Source organism: Eubalaena glacialis, chromosome 16 (assembly GCF_028564815.1).
Source record: "Eubalaena glacialis isolate mEubGla1 chromosome 16, mEubGla1.1.hap2.+ XY, whole genome shotgun sequence".
NCBI classification, from domain to species: domain Eukaryota; kingdom Metazoa; phylum Chordata; class Mammalia; order Artiodactyla; family Balaenidae; genus Eubalaena; species Eubalaena glacialis.
In genome coordinates this window covers 34,986,506-35,005,650 of record NC_083731.1, presented here as the reverse complement: position 1 = coordinate 35,005,650, position 19,145 = coordinate 34,986,506, and the positions used below count along the sequence as shown (strand labels likewise).

The 19,145-nt window shown below is 34.9% G+C and overlaps 1 protein-coding gene across 2 annotated transcripts in view; it reads right to left on the bottom strand.

Annotated features, from left to right (window-relative positions):
• DACH1 (dachshund family transcription factor 1) overlaps nt 1-19,145 on the bottom strand; it is a 413,755-nt gene that overhangs the window by 22,810 nt on the left and 371,800 nt on the right. For both annotated transcript variants that reach the window (XM_061170678.1, XM_061170677.1), the window contains 2 exons: nt 18,148-18,291; nt 17,578-17,646 (listed from right to left, as the gene is read on the bottom strand). In XM_061170678.1, coding sequence (XP_061026661.1) covers nt 17,578-17,646; nt 18,148-18,291 — 213 coding nt within the window. The remainder of the gene's footprint in view (nt 1-17,577; nt 17,647-18,147; nt 18,292-19,145) is intronic.

Sequence of the window (19,145 nt, the reverse complement as noted above, 5' to 3'; positions counted from 1 at the left end):
CTTGATGAAATTTTGGATTTCATTTCTCCCAAGGCACATCTCTTGCTTTTCACTATGATCTCTTAGTTTGTGAGAGAAGAAACACCTGCTGCCTTTCTTCAGCAGGCAGATTTAGAATAAAGTTAGCACTGTAATGCTTCTTCCAGGACATACTGTCAATCCAGCAGTTATTAAAAACAGCAAGTGGATTTTAATGGACTAATTTCTTTGAAACAGCTAAAATATTTTCAACCAATGAACCATTTCCCAAACAATTAAACATACTGATTTTTCTTATATATGTATATAAGAAAAGGATATATATATATATATATCCTCCAGTTGCCCACTATTTCAGCCATAAAAATATCATTACCATTGAAAGAAATGATCGGGTCTTTGTAAATCTTACTTTTAAAACTAAACAGTTATATTCATTTATTCATTTACCGACTGCCTTGCCACCTTTGAGAAAGTGAAATTGGACTTTTTTTTAAAGTGTTGCTGTTGTAAAATGATACTGAATGCTAAATAATGTGCTTGTTTGTTTTTCAGCTGTTGTAAGTCTAAAGAGGTTTTTTGAATACTTCAATTATAAAAACATTTAAAAAATACAAACTTGTGCAATTTTTATTTTAATGAAGATGAGAAGTTCATTAAAGAAGATAAATATTTCATTAGATGTTAAATAAAACAAAGAGATTTTTTGGCTTCTCTCAGCACAAAATTCCTTTGAAAGATTAATTAATACTTGCAAATTATGCAAATTAGACCCATGCAAATATTTTATGAAGACAATTAAGGGAACCATTAATTACTGCTTTTTTTGCTTCAGTGAGATTCATTCATTTAATTTTAATTTCACTTTAACTGTTTTGATGTATAATCTTGCAGCTAAGAACTTTATCTTTCCTGGCGGGTCACTTAAACTTATAAATTTCATCCAGTGAGCGAACAGAAATCTGTAAAGATATTCTCTAGACTTTGTTAAGTATCAAGAGAAATTTCTGACACAATGCACTCCCAGAAACAGGGAAACTGGAAGGGAATGTGAGCTCATTCTTGGACAAGTTTCAACTGCTGGAAAAGCAATTAATTTGCTTTGGCTGTGCTAATATAGGGGAATTAGAAAGTGTGACACAAGACAAATAGAAATAATTAGTTCTCCAAAATGATGTTCTCATTAATATGGTTCGAACAGTAGAAATAAAAAACATTATTGTGGCATGTCTGCATTCTGTCCCTAACCATGGGAGGTAGAATAATGCACCATAAGCATTTTTACATTTATAGTCTGAATGATGATGTTTCATTTTTTTTTAAAGGGGAATTTACAGCAAAGGGGATAATATATCTCAAAAGTCTAGACATATACATGATATAAATTGATCACATACTTTCCATCATCATGTTTTTACATACCAATTCTTAAAATGTTGTTCATACAAATTCTGTAGTTTAGTGAATAGACTTTAAAATGAGGGTTCTTTTTCTGTAATTTAAATATTTTCAGATCACTTTTATAACTCTTAAAGTATCAATAACATTTCTGAGAAAATAAAAGAAAACATGTATAGATGGCCAGGGTATTTTTACTTTCTAAGGGTGAATATAAAAAGAGAAAACAGATTTTGTGAATATGAAGCACAAATCTATATTACTAAATAGTAACTGTCTTCAGCTTCGGTGACTTTATATACATTTTCTACTATTACGATCTCCAGTGAGCAAGTTAATTGGATACAAAGGCCATCAAATTTTTCCCTTGATAATAAGGGTGAAAAATACTCAAAGCAAAAACTTATTTTAAATAAATTTTCCTTAAATCTGAAGGTGATAAGGTGATAATATATTGTCTAAAAACTAATAAATTAATTTCTTGACAATAATGAAAAACAATGTCCTAAACTGTCTAGTTAGTCATAATAATAAAAGTATCATTGATAAATATACATATAAAATAAAAATGGCAGAGGCTATTTTCCTACCTATTCTCTGACACTTCTGTAGTGCTGCAGCCAGTCACTGTCAGTATGGTCCAGTGAAAAGTTACAAGTGGACATACATTCTCATTGATATTTGTTGAGCTATTTAACATTTTCTAAAAATAGATCTTAAAATTAAATTTTCTTTCTTACAAGGATAATCTCATTCCATTCATCCTGAAATTCTAAATACCCTAGATTTCTTTTGCATATTTACACTGCCCACACAGATGTATGTTACACCTTCTAAATTAAGATCATCTGTGACTTTCATTGACACACTGTTTAACCACTCTTCCATATCACTAATTATGATGTTAAATCAACATGGATCTAGCATTGATCTTTAGGCCCCCCTGCTAATATCTGTCCCAATTTCCATTTATCAATATTCTTTGATTATGGTCTTCAGACAGTATTCAAGCCAAGACAAAAACATGTTCATGAACAAGCCAATTTAATTCAATTTTTCAATTTTATCTATGCTAACAAAATATTATTATATTTTCCATTAATAACTGCTCTATTTCAATCCTTAAAAGCAATTTAGTTGTACAGTGTCCATTTCCCCTCTCTAAACCTCCAATTCCAATTCATTCTTCCTGATATTCCCTATATCCCCTAAAATCTCATAGTACCTACCACCTATTATATTACTTTTACTAGGAAATATGATGTCAAATATACTACAAACTATGCCCAATCATTTGGCCTTACTTTACTCTGCCTAATATTTGGGCAATGGAATAAAAATTAAAATTATACCACAAAACCTCATTTTATGTCACAACTCAACACAAACATATAAAAATGACAATATTTGTTTTTTTTTTGTAAGAACCAGGTCTTTAGAAAATTAGCTCTATGGAAATAACATTGAAAATAATTTTATGTAAGTATAATTCTAATGAATTACAATTTAATACTATTTTGAGCAACTTTGTACTTCTCACCATGTCTGATTTCAGGTATAATTAGTTGAAATTACATAAGACATTTCCAACAGACCTATAAGAGACCTTCAGCATTTGGAGTTTAAGCATATCTGCCTACATTCAAAAACAAGATTTACTTTTTTATATATGTCTTAAAAGAATAAACATGCTTATACTGAAATTATAAGAAAACATTATTCTAAAATTTTATAAAATATTACAACTCATGAGTATCACTGAGACTTTCTATTTAATAATAATAACTTATTGTCTAGTTAAATGAGTAAACAATGACCTACGATAACTATGGAACATTAGCCTGTTTATTGGTTACTGCCTGCAGTCAATATCATCTTTTGTTCAACTTAATCAATGTTGTTTAGATTGATTAGCTGCATTGAAATGCTGCCAAACAACAGAAACCAGTGCCAAGGGACTAGAAGTAAATTTATTATTGTTGTTTTTTTTTTGTTCATAGTAATATAATTCTAGTATTTATTTTTTAAGATCAAGAAAAATAGTTTGAGGCAATCCCTAAGGTGATTACACTTTCCAAATGAATAAACAATAGTCAGGATGCACTGCAGGCAGCCCAGAAATCAGTTTTAAGCAAACCTTCCCTTTTTTTAAAATGAAAGCCTCCCTCTTTTAAGCTAAATAAAGACATTTTATACATAGAAAATTAGGCTCAGGTAACAAAAAATTTCTTGTAAATTTCTGCAAACACTTTACTGTGGGACTAAATCAACATTATGTTATAAATAAAGACCAATTTTCTAAAAAAAAGAACAGTAAATTATATGTTAGAGTAATAATAGCTTCAGTGTTTACCAGTTGCTAGGCACTATAAATATGTTAACTCATAATAATAAAATTTAATATTAACAGCTAAAAATTAACAGTGTACATACTATTGCTCAACATATGCTAAATGCTTTACATGGCTCATTTTATTTAATCCTCACAGTAAGGCTCTGAGGTTAAGCAATTACTATAGGAAAAAAAAAAAAAAATAGTGGAGCAAAGATTTGAATCTAGACCTGACTCCTAACATTTCTTAACTGGTAGATTCTGTAGAGGTATCTAGAGAACCTCCAAGCCCACATTAAACTTATGGGTCTTTTTTAAGGATTAGAAATAGAAATATGCATAAGACAATTATGTGAAATCAAATTTAAACCATACTTTCATATAGATCTTTAAAGTGGTAAGTTTAAGTAAGGTTCAGCATAGGACCTTCACAGTGTAGAAGTCTTGGGATACCATTTAGCAACTCTGTTAAACCACATACTGTGGGAGAAATGAAAATGTTCTTCAAATGTCTTATACTGAATCAAAATTGGATTTGTGTCTGATTTTAATTTGTCCTAAGTTCATTGCATGCTAAGTTGTAGGGGTGTAGATAAATCTTTTATCTAAATATGATTAATCTCTTAATTTCTTTTATTGCCACTTTCTTCATTTAGAATGAGGTTTTCCCTAGCGTGTCTGGAAGTGTCTGTAAACATGGTATAGGCATAAACGACTGATTAAAAAGTAAAAAGCTGGAAAAGAAACATTTCTTTTCCAACTACACATCATTCCCTAGCTGCTCTCAGTAGACTGTTTGAATTTTTGAAGTCATTAACAGGCAATGTGCTAACTATCCACAATGACTTACGGGGCTTCAAGTAGCTATCCTAGAAGAGAGACATGTAAATCCAGACAGCAAAGCATGGAGGAAAGAACAAAGACTCTGGGGTCATAAGTCTGAATTTAAATGTCAGCAACCCCACTAACTCATAGTGCAAATGTGAGAATAATTAGCCATTCTGCATGTTCGTTATCTTACACTTAAATTAGAATATACAGGAAAAGCTCAATAAATATGAGCTCCTAATCCACCTTACTATTTTAATAAGCAAATACTCCACTTACTGTGTAATATCACTAAGTCTAAATAAAAGAAAATGTATTACTGGGACACAATATGTGCTGGAGCATTTGACTCAATAGAAATAGCTTGATAAAACATACAAACTTCAGTCATAAACTTGACCTGCATTATAATGTTTTGGATCTATAAGTTACTAAACAAAAAAAATAATAATAACAGTTTAAAAGAACAATATTTTAACAATCCTAATCTAAAAACAATCGGGAAGAAAATAGGGGATGTGAAAAGCAGTTGGACATGTTGTATTCCCATCTCCAATTAACTCATGGTGTAACCTTTATCAAGTCATGTACCCTTACTAAACCTCGGTTTCCTCTAGCAAAATGAAGAGATTTAATTTATCTTTAAAGCCCCTTCCCAGTGCTAAGGCAGTAACATCATATAAGTGTGCTTGGCATTTCATCAGTGTTCAATAAACATTTGTTGAATAAATGAATAATTTTCAAATTTAGCATGTATCTTCAAATATCTAGGAAACAGAAAGAAGATATGTTTAAATTGGAACAAAAAGATTGTTAATTTGAAGGCAAGTCTTTTATGTCCTTTGATTGGAAGAACATCTGGTTTTCTATGATCTGAGATCAGTCAAAAATAGAATAAAAAGCCAAACAGTTTTGATTATGGACATTGGATGTAAATAAAAGAGATGTACTTTCAAGTGGAGTCAAGATTTTGCAAGCATAACTTGCAGATATCCTAAGATGTCAGAGGAACTGTGGTCCACATTCCCACTGATTTCAACAATTACTTTTTGGTTTAAGAGGATGGGTTTTTACTTAGAAGGAAAAAGCAGAAAGCTGTTATTTTGCAAGTGAACTTTTTAGACTTTTTGAAAATTTATAAAAGACATAGATAAAACAGTACTAATTCAAGATTCTCCCATGTTATAGTTCATATCTATATATTGAACACCTAAACAATATACAGAGATTAAACCATTTGAAATTATAGGAAACAAATCAGAAAAGAAGCATGAGGTTAATGTTTATTAAACCAAAGAAGAAAGTGTTATTTAAGAAATGTAATTATGGTATATTAAGTTAAATATAAATTTAAAATGGATGTAAGTGAATATCCACAGAATCCAAATCTTGGGTCAAATGTGTAAGAAGAAAGTAACATTAGAAATGCACACAGGAAGAAAAAACACATTCTGTTAATTCAGCTCTTCGACATAAAAATTCTGCCAGAATTTGTAATTCTGACTTTCCTAGGAGGAATCATATTATCCTTTGTTTCCTCCCATCAGTATCTCCAACCAATGTCTGAAAAATGTCAGGACAATAGGGATCTTTAACATCTGTCCGCAAGATCTAACAAAGGTCCTAATTCCTTCGGGGAATATATAGCAAGCATCACAATGTGTCAAACATTTGGGCACCATAAATGTGACACAAACATTTGACATATTAGTATGTAAGTGTCAAGCATATAGACACAAGGAGCACAGTGGTGAACAGAACAGGCCTGGTTCATTCCCTGCCTGGTTACCATCCAGAGAAAGGAGGAAGAAGACATTAAAAAAGGAACTACCAACGAACAGCTGTTATTGTGGAGAAGAGAAAGGTATGATAAGAACCTCTAAGTGGAGGAACTACACCCATGCAGCAGGGAGAAGGTTCAGGGGTAGGTATGGAGTCTGGAAAGCATTCCTGGAGGTTGTGACTTCTAAGATGAGACTTAAAGGATGGGTAAGTAAAGGCAGGAAAGAGGGGGAAATGTAGTTGGTAGGCAGAGAAAGATGTGAGGCTTTAGGGAAAAAAAAAAAAAATTCCAGTATGACAGAAGAACAGAGAGTGAAGGGCAAAAGTTGCGATTGTGTGTAGAAGGCAAGGGAGGGAAATGTCAAGCTTCACTTCCCTCACTGTATTTAAGGAGGATATTGGATTGGACAGATGTGGGAACATAGAGAAGGAACATGGAGGAAGACAGGTTTGCAGGAGGGAGGAGTGAAAAATCCTTTAGGTTTTGTTCCCTGGATTTTGAGGTCCCTGTGAGACAGCCAAATATAAATGTGATATTATTTGGAACTCTTAAGAGATGTCTGGATTGGCTGGAGAGATATTTTTTAAATTGTTAAAATATATGTTAAATGAATCATTTAAGTGAATGCTATTGCCTATGGAGTGAGAAAAAAATTCTAGAAGAAGAGATGAGGATTTAGTTGAAAAAACGCATAATGTTATAGATTTGGCTGCATACATTTGTGTGGATGTGCATTTATATGTGTGGCGGCTCAGGTTTTGCAGGATATTTATTAACCAGTCCAAATAATAGTTAAATAAGTATTTATATGAATTCTGTCTACTGTATATATATATTCAAAATATCTTACAAAAAGCTTTAAAGTAAGATAAATTTTTAAACTTCATAACAAATCATGACATATACCTCTGTAAGACTCAGGCATGAGAGAGTTAATTACCATAAAATCCAGTTCCTGAAACAAGTTGTTTTTAAATTTTTTAAAATTTTAAATTCATAAAATCACCACATTCATGAATTTTGAGTTAGTTACTAGAAATATCAGCAATGAAAACTTTATTCCTGTGTAGTATGAGCTGATTTACCTTACTTATCAAGGTAAGTAAGTCAATTACGTAGGGCCTCTTTGTTCAGAAACATTTCCTAAACTGCTTTCTGTTTTCCTCTTCCTCACCTCTACAGTTTTACAGAAATGATGCTACTAAATACTGATGAGGAAGACGACGGAAGAGTAAGACGTGGAGATCACCTTCCTCCCCACAAATACATCAGAAATACATCTACACGTGGAACAACTCCTACAGAACACCTACTGAATGCTGGCAGAAGACCTCAGGCATTCCCAAAGGCAAGAAACTCCCCACGTACCTGGGTAGGGCAAAAGAAAAAACAAAAAACAGAGACAAAAGAATAGGGACGGGACCTGCACCAGTGGGAGGGAGCTGTGAAGCAGGAAAGGTTTCCACACACTAGGAAGCCCCTTCGTGGGCGGAGACTGCGGTTGGCAGAGGGGGGGAGCTTCGGAGCCGCGGAGGAGAGCGCAGCAACAGGGGTGCGGAGGGCAAAGGGGAGAGATTCCCGCACAGAGGATCGGTGCCGACCAGCACTCACCAGCCTGAGAGGCTTGTCTGCTCACCGACCGGGACGAGTGGGGCCTGAGAGCTGAGGCTCGGGCTTCAGAGGTCGGATCCCAGGGAGAGGACTGGGGTTGGCGGCGTGAACACAGCCTGAAGGGGTTAGCACACCACAGCTAGCCGGGAGGGAGTCTGGGAGAAGGTCTGGAGCTGCCGAAGAGGCAAGAGACTTTTTCTTGCCTCTTTGTTTCCTGGTGCGCGAGGAGAGGGGATTAAGAGTGCCGCCTAAATGAGCTCCAGAGACGGGCACAAGCCACGGCTATCAGCGCGGACCCCAGAGACGGGCATGAGACGCTAAGGCTGCTGCTGCTGCCACCAAGAAGCCTGTGTGCAAGCACAGGTCACTCTCCACACCTCCCCTCCCGGGAGCCTGTGCAGCCCGCCACTGCCAGGGTCCCATGATCCAGGGACAACTTCCCCGGGAGAACGCACGGCGCGCCTCAAGCTGGTGCAACGTCATGCCGGCCTCTGCCGCCGCAGGCTCGCCCCACATTCGTACCCCTCCCTCCCCCTGGCCTGAGTGAGCCAGAGCCCCCGAATCAGTTGCTCCTTTAAACCCGTCCTGTCTGAGCCAAGAACAGACGCCATCAGGCGACCTACACGCAGAGGTGGGTCCAAATCCAAAGCTGAACCCCGTGAGCTGTGCGAACAAAGAAAAGAAAGGGAAATTTCTCCCAGCAGCCTCAGAAGCAGCGGATTAAATCTCCACAATCAACTTGATGTACGCTGCATCCGTGGAATACCTGAATAGACAACGAATCATCCCAAATTGAGGAGGTGGACTTTGGGAGCAACGATATATATATATTTTTCCCGTTTTCTCTTTCTGTGAGTGTGTATGCATATGCTTCTGTGTGTGATTTTGTCTGTATAGTTTTGCTTTTGGCATTTGTCCTAGGGTACTCTCTGTCGGGGTTTTTTCTTGTTTTTGTTTTGTTTTTGTTTTAGTATAGTTTTCAGTGCTTGTTATCATTGGTGGATTGGTTTTTTGGTTTGGTTGTTCTTTCTTTCTTTTTTTTTAATTACTTAAAAAAATTTTTTTTAATAATTATTTTTTGTTTTTTATCTTAATAACTTTTATAATTTATTTTATTTTATTTTATCTTTTCCTTCTTTCTTTCTTTTTTTCTCCCTTTTATTCTGAGCCGTGTGGAGGACAGGCTCTTGGTGCTCCAGCCAGGTGTCAGGGCTGTGCCACTGAGGTGGGAGAGCCTAGTTCAGGACACTGGTCCACCAGAGGCCTCCCAGCTCCACATAATATCAAATGGCGAAAATCTCCCAGAGATCTCCATCTCAATGCCAAGACCCAGCTCCACTCAACGAACAGCAAGCTACACTGCTGGACACCCTATGCCAAACAACTAGCAAGACAGGAACACAACCCCACCCATTAGCAGAGAGGCTGCCTAAAATCCTAATAAGGTCACAGACACCCCAAAACACACCACCAGACGTGGACCTGTCCACCAGAAAGACAAGATCCAGCCTCATCCACCAGAACACAGGCACTAGTCCCCTCCACCAGGAAGCCTACACAACCCACTGAACCAACCTTACCCCCTAGGGGCAGACACCAAAAGCAACACGAACTACGAACCTGCAGCCTGTGAAAAGGAGACCCCAAACACAATAAGTTAAGCAAAATGAGAAGACAAAGAAAAACACAGCAGATGAAGGAGTAAGGTAAAAACCCACCAGACCTAACAAATGAAGAGGAAATAGGCAGTCTACCTGAAAAAGAATTCAGAATAATTATAGTAAAGATGATCCAACATCATGGAAATAGAATGGAGAAAATACAAGAAACGTTTAACAAGGACCTAGAAGAACTAAAGAGCAAACAAACAGTGATGAACAACACAATAAATGAAATTAAAAATTCTCTAGAAGAGATCAATAGCAGAATAACTGAGACAGAAGAATGGATAAGTGACCTGGAAGATAAAATAGTGGAAATAACTACTGCAGAGCAGAATAAAGAAAAAAGAATAAAAAGAATTGAGGACACTCTCAGAGACCTCTGGGACAATATTAAACGCACCAACATTTGAATTATAGGGGTCCTAGAAGAAGAGAAAAAGGAAGAGACTGAGAAAATATTTGAAGAGATTATAGTTGAAAACTTCCCTAATATGGGAAAGGAAATAGTTAATCAAGTCCAGGAAGCACAGAGAGTCCCATATAGGATAAATCCAAGGAGAAACATGTCAAGACACATATTAACCAAACTAACAAAAATTAAATACAAAGAAAAAATCTTAAAAGCATCAAGGGAAAAACAACAAATAACATACAAGGGAATCCCCGTAAGGTTAACAGCTGATCTTACAGCAGAAACTCTGCAAGCCAGAAGGGAGTGGCAGGACATATTTAAAGTGATGAAAGGGAAAAATCTACAACCAAGATTACTCTACCCAGCAAGGATCTCATTCAGATTTGACAAAGAAATTAAAAACTTCACAGACAAGCAAAAGCTAAGAGAATTCAGCACCACCAAGCCAGCTTTACAACAAATGCTACAGGAACTTCTCTAGGTAGGAAACACAAGAGAAGGAAAAGACCTACAATAACAAACCCAAAACAATTAAGAAAATGGTAATAAGAACATACATATCGATAATTACCTTAAATGTAAATGGATTAAATGCTCCAACCAAAAGAAAGAGACTGGCTGAATGGATACAAAAACAAGACCCGTATATATGCTGTCTACAAGAGACCCACTTCACACCTAGGGACACATATAGACTGAAAGTGAGGGGATGGAAAAAGATATTCCATGTAAATGGAAATCAAAAGAAAGCTGGAGTAGCAATTCTCATATCAGACAAAATAGACTTTAAAACAAAGACTATTACAAGAGACAAAGAAGGACACTACATAATGATCAAGGGATCAATCCAAGAAGAAGATATAACAATTGTAAATATTTATGCACCCAACATAGGAACACCTCAATACATAAGGCAAATGCTAACAGCCATAAAAGGGGAAATCGACAGTAACACAGTCATTAGTAGAGGACTTTAACACCCAACTTTCACCAATGGAAAGATCATGCAAAATGTAAATAAATAAGGAAACACAAGCTTTAAATGATACATTAAACAAGATGGACATAAATGGTATTTATAGGACAGTCCACCCAAAAACAACAGAATACACATTCTTCTCAAGGGATCATGGAATATTCTCCAGGATAGATCATATCTTGGGTCACAAATCAAGCCTTGGTAAATTTAAGAAAATTGAAATCATATCATGTATCTTTTCTGAGCACAACACTATGAGACTAGATATCAATTACAGGAAAAAATGTGTAAAAAATACAAACACATGGAGGCTAAACAATACACTACTAAATAACCAAGAGATCACTGAAGAAAACAAAGAGGAAATCAAAAAATACTTAGAAACAAATGACAATGAAAACACAACAGCCCAAAACTTATGGGATGCAGCAAAAGCAGTTCTAAGAGGGAAGTTTACAGCAATACGATCCTACCTTAAGAAACAAGAAACATCTCAAATAAACAACCTAACCTTATACCTAAAGCAATTAGAGAAAGAAGAACAAAAAAACCCCAAAGTTAGCAGAAGGAAAGTAATCATAAAGATCAGATCAGAAATAAATGAAAAAGAAATGAAGGAAATGATAGCAAAGATAAAGAAAACTAAAAGCTGGTTCTTTGAGAAGATAAACAAAATTGATAAACCATTAGCCAGACTCATCAAGAAAAAATGGGAGAAGACTCGAATCAATAAAACTAGAAACGAAAAAGGAGAAGTAACAAGTGACACTGCAGAAATACAAAGGACCATGAGAGATTACTACAAGCAACTCTATGCCAATAAAATGGACAACCTGGAAAAAATGGACACATTCTTAGAAAAGCACAACTTTCCGAGACTGAACCCAGAAGAAATAGAAAATATGAACAGACCAATCACAAGCCCTGAAATTGAAACTGTGATTAAAAATCTTCCAACAAACAAAAGCCCAGGACCAGATGGCTTCACAGGTGAATTCTATCAAACATTTAGAGAAGAACTAACATCTATCCTTCTCAAACTCTTCCAAAATACAGCAGAGGGCAGAACACTCCCAAACTCATTCTATGAGGGCACCATCTCCCTGATACCAAAACCAGACGATGATGTCACAAAAAAAGAAAACTACAGACCAATATCACTGATGAACATAGATGCAAAAATTCTCAACAAAATACTAGCAAACAGAATCCAACAGCACATTAGAAGGATCATACACCATGATCAAGTGGGGTTTATCCCAGGAATGCAAGGATTCTTCAGTATACACAAATCAATCAATGTGATACACCATATTAACAAATTGAAGGAGAAAAATCATATGATCATGTTAATAGATGCAGAGAAAGCTTTTGACAAAATTCAACACCCATTTATGATAAAAACCTTCGAGAAAGTAGGCATAGAGGGAACTTTCCTCAACATAATAAAGGCCGTATATGACAAACCCACAGCCAACATCGTCCTCAAAGGTGAAAAACTGAAACCATTTCCACTAAGATCAGGAACAAGACAAGGTTGCCCACTCTCACCACTATTATTCCACATAGTTTTGGAAGTTTTAGCCACAGCAATCAGAGAAGAAAAAGAAATAAAAGGTATCCAAATCGGAAAAGAAGAAGTAAAGCTGTCACTGTTTGCAGATGACATGATACTACACATAGAGAATCCTAAAGGTGCTACCAGAAAACTACTAGAGCTAATCAATGAATTTAGTAAAGTAGCAGGATACAAAATTAATGCACAGAAATCTCTTGCATTCCTATACACTAATGATGAAACATCTGAAAGTGAAATTAAGAAAACACTCCCATTTACCATTGCAACAAAAGGAATAAAATATCTAGGAATAAACCTACCTAAGGAGACAAAAGACCTGTATGCAGAAAATTATAAGACACTGATGAAAGAAATTAAAGATGATATAAATAGATGGAGAGATATACCATGTTCTTGGATTGGAAGAATCAACATTGTGAATATGACTTTACTACCCAAAGAATGTACAGATTCAATGCAATCCCTATGAAACTACCACTGGCATTTTTCACAGAACTAGAACAAAAAATTTCACAATTTGTATGGAAACACAAAAGACCCCGAATAGCCAAAGCAATCTTGAGAATGAAAAACGGAGCTGGAGGAACCAGGTTCCCAGACTTCAGACTATACTACAAAGCTACGATAATCAAGACAGTATGGTACTGGCACAAAAACAGAAATATAGATCAATGGAACAGGATAAAAGCCCAGAGATAAACCCACGCACATATGGTCACCTTGTCTTTGATAAAGGAGGCAAGCATATACAGTGGAGAAAAGACAGCCTCTTCAATAAGTGGTGCTGGGAAAACTGGACAGCTACATGTAAAAGAATGAAATTAGGACACTCCCTAACACCATACACAAAAATAAACTCAAAATGGATTAAAGACCTAAATGTAAGGCCAGACACTATCTAACTCTTAGAGGAAAGCATAGGCAGAACACTCTATGACATAAATCACAGCAAGATCCTTTTTGACCCACGTCCTAGAGAAATGGAAATAAAACCAAAAAGAAACAAATGGGACCTAATGAAATTTAAAAGCTTTTGTACAGCAAAGGAAACCATAAACAAGATGAAAAGACAGCCCTCAGAATGGGAGAAAATATTTGCAAATGAAGCAAGTGACAAAGGATTTATCTCCAAAATTCACAAGCAGCTCATGCAGCTCAATATCAAAAAAACAAACAACCCAATCCAAAAATGGGCAGAAGACCTAAATAGACATTTCTCCACAGAAGATATACAGATTGCCAACAAACACATGCAAGAATGCTCAACATCATTAATCATTAGAGAAATGCAAATCAAAACTACGATGCGATATCATCTCACACCGGTCAGAATGGCCATCATCAAAAACTCTACAAACAATAAATGCTGGAGAGGCTGTGGAGAAAAGGGAACCCTCATACACTGTTGGTGGGAATGTAAATTGATACAGCCACTATGGAGAACAGTATGGCGGTTCCTTAAAAAACTAAAAATAGAACTACCATACGACCCAGCAATCCCACTACTGGGCATATACCCTGAGAAAACCATCATTCAAAAAGAGGCATGCACCACAATGTTCATTGCAGCTCTATTTACAATAGCCAGGACATGGAAGCAACCTACGTGTCCATCGACAGATGAATGGATAAAGAAGATGTGTCACATATAGACATTGGAATATTACTCAGCCATAAAAAGAAACGAAATTGAGTTATTTGTAGTGAGGTGGATGGACCTAGAGACTGTCATACAGAGTGAAGTAAGTGAGAAAGAGAAAAACAAATACCATATGCTAACAAATATATATGGAATCTAAAAAAAAAAGGTCATGAAGAACCCAGGGGCAAGGGGAATAAAGACGCAGACCTACTAGAGAATGGACTTGAGGACACAGGGAGGGGGAAGGGTAAGCTGGGACAAAGTGAGAGAGTGGTAGTTTATATATTGACATACATACACTACCAAATGTAAAATAGATAGCTAGTGGGAAGCAGTCGCATAGCACAGAGAGATCAGCTCGGTGCTTTGTGACCAGCTAGAAGGGTGGGATAGGGAGGGTGGGAGGGAGGCAGACGCAAGAGGGAAGAGATATGGGGATATATGTATATGAATAACTGATTCACTTTGTTACAAAGCAGAAACTAACACACCATTGTAAAGCAATTATACTCCAATAAAAATATTAAAAAAAAAATTACCCCTAAAAAAATAAATAAGTAAAATAAATAAATACTGATGAGGCAACATTTATTTGGGGGTCACTGAGTAGTATTTAAGTGCCTGACTGCTAGGTGACTAACTCTTGGGCCAAGCATGGCATTTATTTATTGCCAAAATGTTAAAAATAAAGGAGTATATGACAAGTATAAAGAAATGTGAGTTTCCCTTTTTTTTCCTAATTAAGTTGAGTTTATTTTGGAATAGAGAATAATTTCAGTTATGATTGGATTGGGAGCAAGAAAGAATACAAAGACTATCATAACGCCCGGGCTTGAGGACACTGAGAAAAAGTAAGTGAAGGGAACAAGGCTGTGTTTGTGTCATTCTTGAAGTGTGAAGCAACACGTGCTCATAGCTCCCAGAATGCCTGACATTTCACAAATCAGCAATGAGTTCTAGTTCTTTCTTCTTTGCCTTTCCCATTCTTGATCTTAGACTCCGAATTTTACTAAATACAGTGTTTTTTTCTTCGATATCATCTCTTCATCATTAATTTTGTTATTTTTGTTAGCTTCCAAATTTATGAATTTAGTTTCCAGGTTTAAAAAAAGTTTCAAAAGGCCAAATGAACTTATTTACTGGGGTTCAAGTAGCAAAAGATGATCTCTGCTTTTGTATATCAAAAGTCTTAGGTCGTTCAAGTGTTAGTGAAATAACTTTTAGCAATTAACACATAGAAATGCAGATTCACCTAAAGTGTTTTCTTTTTTAGATTACATTTGAGAAAAAATCATATTATCTAATAAAAATCATTAACATTAGTTAAGTGTTTTACAGAAAACTGTTCAATGAACAGTATAAGAAAATCACTAAATCCAAGTTTAAGTATACAAAAGGTAGAATATTGCTGATCATTCACATTAGACTTGAGGAACCCATCTTTTTAATTGACAAGCTGAATGAATAAATGAATGAATGAAGTGAAAAAATGTTTTATATTACAATTAAACCAAAGCAATAAATAACCCCATAAATTTTATATTTGCTTTAAGTAACTATGTATAATTGTGTTCAAATGTTTCATTTCCTTAATTATTAAGTTGTTTGAGTGGGTTTTCTATGTTATACAACTGATAGCATTCCAGATGGCAAAAAGAAGGAAATTTATTATTAAAAATTTCTTTAGAGTATTAAGTAAATCGTAATAGAAATTGAGAGTTGTCAGAACTTCAACCTAGATAGCAAGATCTTATCTATATTGAAATATATTAATATATTTGAATATATGTGAGTTTTACAAATTCAAATAAAAATAATTATGGCCTTATTGATGGGCAAAATATTGCTGATAGCAAACTCATGAACTATATATTATGTCAACTATGCAAAAATATTTAATCATTGCCTAATCCTTTCTTAAACCTCCCATTTGTGTGAAGGAATATATTGTCCATAATTCTTCTTAGCTTGAGTTCTGACCACCTTGAGAATTCTGTGGATATCAGATAATTTATATATCACATCTACCTAGAGACTTATGTGCTTCCTTAGACCACTTTGGACATTAGCTAAGTTAGTGCCTGAGTAGTGCTCAAACACACAAACCAGGGCTGATTATTTACATTGGCCTTATTGAGGCTATTGTCCCTGATAAAGAGGACTGGCTTTGTTATTAGTAATTTGTTTACATATGCGTGCAATTCTTTAGACATGCAACAGAAATCTTTTGATTTTAATAATATTAGATGCACACACATATATAATTTTACTGAAATCCATAATGCTCTAAAACAATGAAGTCTTTTCTACATCTACAGGTGCATTAATCTTGTATATCCAAGAAGGTGTCTCGTAATAACATATGGTTCAAGCCGTAGGATTTAAAAAATAATTATCATGGTCTCAGTTAAAATCAACAAGCAAAAAACATTCTCCAGGAATGTTTCAAGTTTCCGATTTTTATTTATTGCATGTATGATACTTTGCAACATTATATTTCCTTTACACTAAACCAAGAATGATACTTTTGGAACTGATTAAGTAACACGATTAATGTCAAACAATATCCCCAAAATGATTGAGCTTAAAATGCAAAATAAAAGCAATTGGGAGGATTCTAGCAGTTAATCATTTAAGGCTTCCCTTTGAAGAATCATCTTCATTTAATGCTCTTTTTACTGTTTAGTATTCATGTTGTTAGATTGAGTTTATTGTCTAGAATAGATGTTAGACTATAAATGCTACCTTCAGATTTTGTTCTTTCCTAATAGTGTGGTCTCGGCAATATACATATTTTGCTCTTCTGAGTGTTTAATAAAACTCTCTTTAGTATTCTATATATGATTTTGCTCAGCAGATTTTTGTTATTAAAATGTATATAGTGACACACAGAACATTTGGAAAATCCACATAAGACCGAACAATCTTATTGTTAGCTTTCAACTGGCCTATTTTGCATGTAATGTCACAAGAACAAAAAGAAGACAATTTCAAATTTTAAGAGCTACCTAGTTGATTAACTCATGAATTTACTGATATAGAATAGAACTTATAAACCCTTCGTGTATTAGATTGGGCTTCAAGCATTCAATAAAATACATTTACTGTGTTCAAGATTAAATCATACATTGTTTAAAATTAATTATTCTTTTTTAATTGCATTGTATAAACAGAAATGACCTGTTAATTTAAAGAAAGTCTATCAGCACAAAATGAATTCACTCATATAAACAAGCAAGATGAACTTGACCTTGTTTGAACTTGTTTTGATGTGGCCCAGATGGTAGGCTACATGCTTGAATAGCAGGCTAAAGCGGAGGAAAAACTCATAGAGCAAGATCTAGATTTATAGCCTTTTGCAAATTCCTACCTTGTATTGTCCTTTCGGCATCTGTTCTGCCGCCACTGCGGTCAGCTTCTATCTCTGGGGTCAGAGAGTCTAAAAGCACAGAAAGGTAATAGTGACACACATTTCATTTGATTCCCATTGTCCTTTAAAAAAAAAGCAACCTGTTACTTTGGTGCTGAATTAAAATTACATAAATCTTTGTCATCTTTTAAAGGTTGAACAAAGACTATAACCATGAGAACTATCAGAAGATTTGAATGGATAAATAATGCAAAATTGTTCATAAAATGAGATGGGGGGTGGGGAACTTCTCAGATTAATATTTTATTATGTTTCAGTACAGACAGATTTGGTTAAATAGAGAAGCAATGTCAAGTCTCAGATACTGAAGTAACAAAACTGTGGAAGCACCTATGAAATAAAACATTTCCCCCCAACACATATGACTCTTCTTCCCACCCTGTTTTCAAGCAGAGCTTAATGAATCACAAGCCATAGAAATATACAAAACCACAAACACATGTCTAAAATTGCCTTTTGAGTATTCAAAATGAAAGTTAGTTAGCCATGCATAAAGATGCATCCTCTTACCATTTAAGACCCTGAGACTATCTGCTGAAGCTGCCTGTTTTAGTGTTTGTTCGGCTTGCTCACGCCGTTTTGTCTCAAATTCAAGTGCTTCCTGCAATTTTCTCTTTGCCTTCTTCTCCTTCTTTAGCCTCTTTTGAACTATGGCTAGAAAAGAGTATATGTACATTATTTTTTTTTTAATTTTTGCAATGATCAAATTTCCACAAATGGTCTGTGTTTTATGTAATGTTCTTCTTCTTTTTTTTTTTTTTTTCCTTGCTGGACTGCATCTGTCTATGCAGAGGAAGTTTAAAAACAGCAACAACAGCAACCCACTTTTACCTAAAATAAATCTCAGTAAAATGTCCAAGGAGGCCAATTTTTATTTAGCCTTGAACTATTACAGGATTGACTCATTGTCATATGTGGAGGCAGATTTAATGGGAAACTAATTTTAATAGATATTTATATTCACTAATAAAGGAAGGCTGATTAAGTAAATTTTGTGGCTTAGTCTCTGCCCTGGAATCAGACTAACACAAAGTAGTCTGAATAGTGCAAAACTTTATGACCCCTATCTCTTTATGAAGCATCAATTTTGAGTAGTAAATGGAGCATTTCCCCTATAAATGCTTTACAAAAATGTTGCACCAGCAAAATTTTTAATAACTCTTTCTTGAAGTTTTAGAAAATGCAACAAATATTATTGTATATGAGGAGCTAAATAATCTTAATTATTGTTAACACATATAAGCAGATATTTTTGGATGAAGCTATTGCAATTTTCTTAGAGATATTAATAATTTCTTCATAGCAAATATATATGCACTGTAACATATTTCAAGAAAGTTTTACTTTTACTCTGCAGGAATCTGATGAGTATAAAACTTCACTGCTACTTATATAAAAAGAGTAGCTTATGATACAAAAAGTTAACTATGATGAATTTTTCTCCTACTGGACAATTTAAATATTTGTATATAACATGTAATCAATAAATAATAACAAATGTTCCTCAC